The following is an 8900-nucleotide window of genomic DNA, read 5'->3' as shown; positions in this document are numbered from 1 at the left end:
TTTTTTTTTTTATTGGTCAGATACTTTACAGTGACCCCTCACCCTACTTGTCACCTCTTTGTTCCTACCTGTTTTTGCCAGCAACAATTGCTCTGGATTTTATTGGGCTAGGGTTGCATTTGGTTATTTAGGTTAGTTTTTCTGGGTTGGGATTAGGCTTGGTTACAAGTATGCATTTGGGCCAGGGTTGAAATTAGGGGATTAACCAAAAAGGTATTTGTGGCAAGAGCAAGCGTCATAGAACTGATGTTCATAGCATCCAAACTACCATAGTCTTTGGTTTAGTTATTCAACTGCCATCTTCTTTCCATTGGTCTACAGATATATACATGCACAATTCCAATTCCTCTTTGACTTTCACAAGCTCACTTTCATTCTACAACCCAACTCCTCTATACGTACATGTACTTCACAAGCTACTTCCACTCTTTCAATATCACAAGCTAAATCAGTCTCTCACTTTAATTCTCTTCATACCGTCACAACACAACTTCTCTAGATGTACTTCAGAAGCTACTTCCACTCTCTCAATCGCAGTCCTTAACTTTCATTTCCGTCTGTACATGTTACCAAACATTCATCTCCTCAAAATACACTTAAGAGACTACTTCTTCTCTCCCAATTTCACAAGCTCAATTGCAGTCTCTGACTTTTATTCTTTTCTCTTTTCTCTGATCAGACGTCACGATGCATTGATTTGATTAGCCACTTGACACCACCAGGGAATAATTTTCCTGGTATCGCATCGCAATTTGCTATGCATTTTTGCATGACTGCTATACAAAATATCTTTTGTGTAGCAGTTTTCTTCCATAGAAATGTACAGAATTTCATTTGAAATATTTATCCATCGCCTGAAATTGCTAATCAAAAAATTTGAGGAAAATTATTCCCTGACCACAATGAGACAATCACAGAAACTACTTGAATGACACAGAATATAACGACACAGTGACAGGATTTATGCGGTCACATTAATTTACACATCGCTTTATTGATCATTGTCTATCCCCCTGCAGCTTCCTTACTGTGGCGGCTGTGACCTGCCTCGTCCAAAGCCTCCTTTCTGCGAGATGGAAGCAAAGTGACAGAGGGAGAGAGGGAGAGAGAGAGAGAGAGAGAGAGAGAAGGGGAGAGGAAGGGAGGGAGGGAGATAGAGAGAGGGTTGGGTTGGAGGGAGAGCCACAGAGTTGATAGAAAGAGAAGAAGAGACAGAGAGAGAAGGGAGAGGTGGAGACAGAATAAGAGAGAGAAGTGAGAGGAGGGGACAAAATAAGAAAGAGAAGGGAAAAAAAAAAAAGTTGTATTACTTACATTGCAGTCATATAGCAACAACGTTGGAGATTGATACAAAGGGACCACACAAAATTGCAATATTACTGGATACATAACTTTTTGTGTGAATTCTTGAGGGCAATAATTTGTTCTCATGACAAGTCACGAGTTGTATTTACTAAAACATGTCTAGCTAAATTGACATTTGTACAAATATAACATTACATCTAAGGCAGTGGTTCAGACATACAGGCCTTAAATTTCACCATTTTTAGGGCAAGGCCACTTTTCTGTAGGGCACATTCCTACATTACAGCACTTATGGGAAGAATTGGAAAGGGCACAAAAAATCTCCAAGGCCAATGAGAGGGGCATTGAGGCCAATCAAAGGGGCATCCAAGGCCATGGCCTTGGTGGCCTTGGATTAATTTAAGGCCTGGACATACAATTGGTGAGGAATTAATTTCAATCCCTCTTTTCTATGCTAGACCAGCAAATGCATATTGAACAGAATTCCGGAATACAAGTTGACCGACAACCAGGTGCAATCTAATTTGCCATAGGCCAGCGAGGCAAGCTAAACAATACTTGAAGAAAAGAAAGATTTAATCTTGAGAAAATGAGAGGGGTTGTAGTTTTTTCTGCACAGATAATAATAAGAGGGCAGATCAGGGCCCTGTTTCATAAAACTTGATATCAATAACAAGTTACAAGCTACTGTTATAATCTACTGAAATCATGGCATTTGATTGGCCGAGAGCAAATTTGTCATAGAAATTTAGCAGTTGTTATAGATAACAAGTTTTATGAAACCGGCTCCAGAGGGGAAGAATGATAACTTACGAATTGGAAGTCTTGGGTAGCTCCGGCTCCAGCATCACCCTTCTTGTCTGGTCCTCCTAAAAACAAGACAAACAATTAAGAAATCAGAAAGGAATTAGCAAGGATTTCAGTTTTTTTTACATACAATTTGGATTGATGTATTCTCTGGAAATCTATAATCCATGCAGGGAAAATAGTGCTGCTTCTTATATAGATGTTGCTTATGACATGGTCACAAAGGTTCGTACAAACGATAATTTTGTAAGAATCTTCCTGTTTTTACGGCGTTCGTAGCACTTCGTAATGGCATTTGTGACCGAGGCTTTAGTCGCGGGTGCAAAATACCACATCTCCAAAATAACAGGAGTCCAAGATTGTAACTCTTAACCCCAAACCTGGGTATCCAGTCTGGGCTTCTCATCCTGCTTCAAGTGAGTGTAAAGCAGTTTGAAGTAGAAATGGATTTTCTCATGGATGAAGGTTTGAAGTTTATTTATTCCACATTTTTACATCAAAGAACAATTTAAATTCTTTTTAAATTTTTGTTTATACAAGTGTATTTGAGTAGATTTCACACACACATACACACACAAAATTAACGATTTCAAATCAAGTAAAATGTACGGAAAAAAAAAAGTATGTTTCGAAATATATACAATGACAGTGCAGGTTTTCAAAAAGATGACAGTAAAAAACCCTGGAATAAGGCATGACCTCCTGCATGAATCATATTAACTCAACTTATGGGTCAGACGGAAGGTTAATCCCAATGGATACCTTTTGCATTTGGTAAACATGCATTTTATCCCTGGACTATATTAGACTTCAAGTTATCTTAGGCCAAGTATTTTACAGATTTAATAAGAAAAGAGAATAAGTGTATTGAGTACTCAATGCGTACTTGCTCAGAAGCCAATTGTGAACTTTCAGGGATAAATTGAATTTACTGAATTAGCCTGAAAAGGGTTTGTGATATTTTGGTGTTTTTGAGGTAAAGTATTAAAACAAGCCGAAGTTCCCTACCTGGTCCACGTCGGTACTCCTGCCTCTGCCCATCGGATGGGGGTCCTCCCCTCTCGGTCCACCACGGCCCTCGATGACTCGAGGCTTGGGCCTGGCGGTCTCGGTACGGGGCTGGCGCTTGAGGGTGGCAGGAACGATTTCTGGTGGGAGATGAAGGTAGTCCCTGAGGTACTGGATGCCCTCGTTGGTGAGGTACCAGTAGTAGTGACGCCAGGCGAACTGCTCCTTGACGTAGCCACGCGACTTCAGAGACTGTAATGAGGTGCAGGAGAGAGAAAGTGGATATTTACCAAGTACCATAAAAAAGCACTCAAACATTTCTTAAAGCCCCACTGCACTACAGTCTACTTATAACTACTCTATATAGCAAACAATGCCTAATCGGTGCCTGTTGATCCCCATGATGCCCTTTTTCTTGTGTTAATTGAGAGCTGATTTGATGAGATAACTACCTGTCATTGACATTGCAAGGAGGTCTAATCCCTCCATGCCAAACTAGTGCAGACGGACTTTAAAATATGTTTGAATCTAAGAGAAATCAGAAGTCTTCATGCAATTTTAGAAAGCATAACATTTTGATAAATACATTTCATTAATGTAGAAGGGACCCCAATAATGCTGGACCTGTCAATATTTATAAAAAAACAATGCATCCCAGCTGAGAAGGCATAATAAATGATTGCAATTACTAATTATGCATAGAAACCAGTACACATGACTTTCATTGAACATCACCCCAATAAAAAAGATTACCTTACATGGAGTCCTTATTCACAAATATCTTCCTATGTAAAATACAATTTTGTTAAAGGGAGCTCATTTAGGATTAGCTATCCCTAAATGCAAGAGTTCCTCATGCCAATATGTGAGCATAAAATGTTTAATTTGTGACTGGTTCAGATTCACGAAAGTTTCATGTCATGAAATCACTGAATCACTACTGACACAACAGAAACTTTATACACTACAGTTTTGGAACAGTTTGCAATAATTTCACATTGTAAAGTTTATAATGGTTAAATAATTCCCCCCCCCCCAGCTGTTCCTTGTCCTAGAATGTATATTTACCTGACAAGCCTTGATGACATGAAGGTTTGGTACAGACTCCAGCTCGGGATGCTTGGGGCTGTAGAAATCTTTCTTAGCCACAATCACGCCCTCCTTGAAGAGGTTCTCGTAGATGGCAACACGGTTCACCTTTGGCATCAACATCCTGGAATAAGAGGAAAAAAAAGAAGATAGGATATGAGTAGAGTATTTATGACACAAATCACTAAGACTTAGAGGCTTAAACATATGAGGGGCTGTGTTCAACACTTAATGGTGCTTGTATGGAACATGAAAATCAATTAAAGCAGGTTTTAGCTCACTTTTATTTGCTAGGTTGAATAGCGTTTCAAAATTCAATTATGCAGACATGTCATGTTTTAAGCCTTTTGGAGTATACATTGTCATTGTCAATGTTCACTTGTCTATAAATATTGTAAGTTATTCTCAACCAGAACTACAGAAGGGGCACTGGTCAGAGAATAAGGATCGTCTGCATAAACGAGGATATTTTCGTAAACGCAAACAAATTGCGTCCTAAAATATAGGAATCGTCCCCAAGGTTTACCGATCTGCGCCTTGGATTTTTCAATGATGCCAGACGATGCATGTTAGAGATGCCAAGTTCAAAGATCAGCTATGCGTGACATTTTCATGACTCGGCTCAGCGCGAGGGTAAAGCGTACATTTCAAAATCGCGCGTGCGCATGAGGCAACGGGATAGCCAGTCTGCATGCATGCTATGTCACGTACATGAACCCTGCGAGGAGCAAGCGGAGGGCTCGAGGCGGTCGGCCAGTACGTAGTCTAGCAATTACTACCCCTTTTTCCCCCCAGTCTGGCCTTGATGCGTGACAACAATCCAGTTTGGCCCCGATGTGTGACACATGGTAGCTCTGGCATGTATCAGTTTGCAGCACACAGACTTTCATATTAGGTCTAGATCTATGACCGGTAAATCCTTGGGAAGATCGACAACTCGTATTCGTAAAACTCGTCGGAGAACTGGGGGTATTTTAATTTTCAGACGAGGAATCAATTTTCGCATAGCATTGCCAGGTCGCAAATGGGTAATCGTACACCCACAGAGCGCTAAAGCAAAAGGAGGTCCGTGACGACCCTTATTTTTCAGGACAAAATTTGTCCACATTAACAAAGATATCCTTGTTTCTGCCAACGATCATAATTCTCAGACCACTGTCAACAGGCCAAAGAATTCTGGTAAAATTAGCCCCTTTTCATTCTCTTCACACGGCAGTGATTCACTACAGATTGCATGCAAAGTGCAATGCCATTCTCAAACTCTGACACGACTCTTCAGCAACACGGTCAACGGACGAGTGCTTCCCAATTCTGTACACACACACACGCACAGACATTCACATTGCATTCGTAAAAAAGTTGTTAATGAACATTGCAGTGACTTCATCAACAAAAATGCCTTTAATTAAAATATGGTGAATGAACGTCGACTGATTTGACGTTCAAAAAAGAGGCATTGAGAAACCGAAGATCTATCTAATTGACCCCAATGATGACGATTTACGAATGCAATTTTTTGTCAAATTATCAACATGATCAAGTACGTATTCCAACACGCACAGATGTGTAGCTTACGGACATGGAAACCCCCATATAAATCCGCAATTTTTATCCACTTATGATTTAACTTTGAAATTGAAATGCTAATAAATGAGCATCATTGATATATAAATACATATAAAATGTGGAGTTTTATTCAGAATTCACATGGATTACAGAGATTGAAAAGGATTTCATATAACTGACGATCACATACTTTGCTGCTTTGGCAGAGCTCTACGGAAAAGGACCATCGATAGGTCATAATTAGCATACCAAATTTTATCTAAACTACGGTATCTTTCAATAGTACAAATAGCAATAGAAAAACATAGAAAATTAAAAAATAAAGACAGGACGTAAACTCATAGTTCTCACACATATTTACTTTTCTTAATGAACAGAAGAAGAGAAGGGGATCGGGTGGGGTGGGGGTTTGGTGTTCAAATACCCCCTTTCCTTGGAAAAAAGGGGGTGTTTTAGAATTTTAAAGACACCCTGGCAAAAAAAAAAAAAAAAAAAAAAAACGTTAATTGTTGTTGTTGTTGTTGCTCAATCTCTGTAATCCATGTGAAGTAGAAAAACAATAAAATAGAATAGAATGGAAATAGAAATAGAAATAGAAATAGAAATATAAATATAAATAGAAATAGAATAGAAATAGAAATAGAAATAGAAATAGAAATAGAAATAGAAATAGAAATAGAAATAGAAATAGAAATAGAAATAGAAATATAGAAATAGTGAAGGTGAATAAATGTACAATACAGCCAGGGGGCCCGGGGACTAACAATACCTTTACTGAATATAAATAAATATTAGATCTATCACTGATTTATAGAATATGGTAGATTAAAAAAGAAGCAGAACAATGGTTGGTCGGTTGGTTTTTTTTCCGTATACATATTTAAATACATACAAGAATTGAAGAATACAATTTACAAATATAATACAAATCAAGAATTAAAAACGGCTGGAATGCTCTATTCAGAGCCATTATTAAAATTGCTTTGTTCTTCCTAGAGGTCCAGAAATAGATAATTAAGCATAGAAATAAAACACAAAATATTGACATTACATACGCACTATCCAAACCCCCACCCAAACCCTCTATATCACATTATGAATACAACTGCTACCATATCCCCTCCCCCTCCCCGTTCACACCCGGAAAGATATACATCAACATCTAGTATCCAGTCGTTTAGGCCATGCCAAAATAAATTTAGTGTGCACGGTCTACGAAAGTTAATCAGTAATTCATTATACAATTTAGATCCGCGATAAAAGAATATTTGTTTACATGTAATAATTAGTTTTAGGTTTGGGCAAGACTAAGTTATCAACATTTCTTAGGGCATAATTGGTTTCTTTATAAAAGAGATTATTCTGCATATAATCTGGAGTTAAATTGTGGAAAATCTTATACAGCATTATGTACATGTGCTTTTTAATAATGATAATAGATTAGTAAAGATATATAGGGGAAGGTGGATAAATGTACAATGAAGGAGAAAAAAACAACTTGTAGAAACACGTTAATTTTACCTTTTTTGGCGCCCAAGGGGGGGGGGGGGGGGGGGGGGGGGGCGAGTGGTGCAAGTTTAAAAACTTCGAGGGCCCCCCTCCCCCCCCCCCCCCAAAAAAAAAAAAAATCGGGAGCAAAAAAAAAAAAAATCCCCCCCCCCCCCCCCTCTAAGAAATCCTGGACCCGCGCCTGAATCCAGCTACCTATACGGTACTGAACTAATATTAGATCTATCACTATTAAAAGGTTGCTATTATTTAGGCGATCATCGTCTCATTCCTTTCTAAATTATAAAAGGGAGAAAACTTTCATGTTGGCCTAGTTCGGTGATGACTTTCTTTTAGGTCGCTAGAGATAACTTGAAGCTACTTAATTCTTGTCGGCGAATCTAAAATCTGAGGTGGTTTATTCATTTATTTATTTAATTTACCTTTTGACATCCTTCTTCCTGCTCTTCGTTGAGTGTTTGTCTTTTCGAGGATACCGCCTCTTCATCCAATTTTTGAGTTAAACTACACTACTAGCTTTAGATGTCGCGTTCCAGAAAAATTGTTACAACGGCAAATTGTTTACATTGGAAACGGGCATAATTTTCGGGTTTTCATCAATATGTTGGACATTTAGGTGATGAATATCTGGTCGTAAGTAATAATCATTTATTTCCCAGTGTGATCTTCAATTGTTCTCATACCTGTTTGCTTAAAATTTCAAATGTATGCAGATTCTCGCCTGTCACCGAATTTGTGTCGCATTCACTTGTGTAATTTTCAGTTTACTGTAGTCCCATATGTTAATATTTAGGTTGGAATAATAGTCGGAATTGTAGTGAAATATTTTTAGTTGCTATGAATGGAGAATGGCATAGAAATTACCTTGATCTAACTCGGATACATCGCGAGAAGATTTGAATAAATGAACAGGCAAGTGAACTTTCTTCAGGGCCTGCTGCCAGGGGCGTATTTTTTTCCTGTACCGCTAATGCGTCGCAGAGGTTAGACTATTTCGACGACTTGAATAGAGGCAACATCCGACATAGACCGAAAGCTTCAGTCTCTATAATCGTCGGTTGTTCCACTGAGACTACGTCTGGCTCCACTAGACCTCCGGTTATAGAGACTGAACGACTGCCTATGCCAGCCTGTGTTGAACTTATTCCGCTAGATTTTAGCCGCTAGGCCCCTCCCACAAACTTGCCACGGCCGTATTGTTATGCCCCCAAAATCCCCCAAAATGTCATTTTACCTCGTTCATTTCCAATTTTAAATTAGGCCTAGGCTATAATACATCGGTTCCACTTACTAACTTGATTGATATAATCCGTTTAATGGTCCCTTTTAAGGAAATTATCGTCAAATCGACATCCATGTTGAAAATCTTGCAAGCCGTGTTAAACTCTCGCTGCCGTCAATCTCATCCCTTCTAGTCTACGCCGAAGGCAAAATGATTATGAAGGAAAAACTGTGATAACGCCATTACGAACGTGTAGATGGCGCACAGTTTTTCCTTCATAATCATTTTGCCTTCGGCGTAGACTAGAAGGGATGAGATTGACGGCAGCGAGAGTTTAACACGGCTTGCAAGATTTTCAACATGGATGTCGATTTTGACCGATAATTTCCTTAAA

At 38.8% G+C, this 8900-nt stretch overlaps 2 protein-coding genes across 2 annotated transcripts in view; one reads left to right on the top strand and one right to left on the bottom strand.

The window, feature by feature from the left end:
* Positions 1-964: 964 nt before the first annotated feature.
* LOC580462 (40S ribosomal protein S10) lies at positions 965-6055 on the bottom strand. Its single transcript, XM_780517.5, is given in 6 exon segments — positions 965-1066; positions 2119-2174; positions 3121-3178; positions 3181-3372; positions 4189-4333; positions 5966-6055. Coding segments are annotated over 5 exon segments (492 nt in total). The 5' UTR covers position 4333; positions 5966-6055; the 3' UTR covers positions 965-1024.
* Positions 6056-7781: 1726 nt separating this feature from the next.
* LOC763964 (leucine-rich repeat and IQ domain-containing protein 1) overlaps positions 7782-8900 on the top strand; it is a 39574-nt gene continuing 38455 nt past the window's right edge. Inside the window, exon 1 of the mRNA XM_030989498.1 lies at positions 7782-7917. The gene's annotated coding sequence lies outside the window, so the exon portion shown is untranslated. The remainder of the gene's footprint in view (positions 7918-8900) is intronic.

The sequence above is a fragment of the Strongylocentrotus purpuratus genome, unplaced genomic scaffold, assembly GCF_000002235.5.
Source record: "Strongylocentrotus purpuratus isolate Spur 01 unplaced genomic scaffold, Spur_5.0 spur5_scaffold_18, whole genome shotgun sequence".
Taxonomy (NCBI): Eukaryota; Metazoa; Echinodermata; class Echinoidea; order Camarodonta; family Strongylocentrotidae; genus Strongylocentrotus; species Strongylocentrotus purpuratus.
Note: the sequence above shows the minus strand (reverse complement) of the source record. Positions and strands in the feature narration are given on the sequence as shown.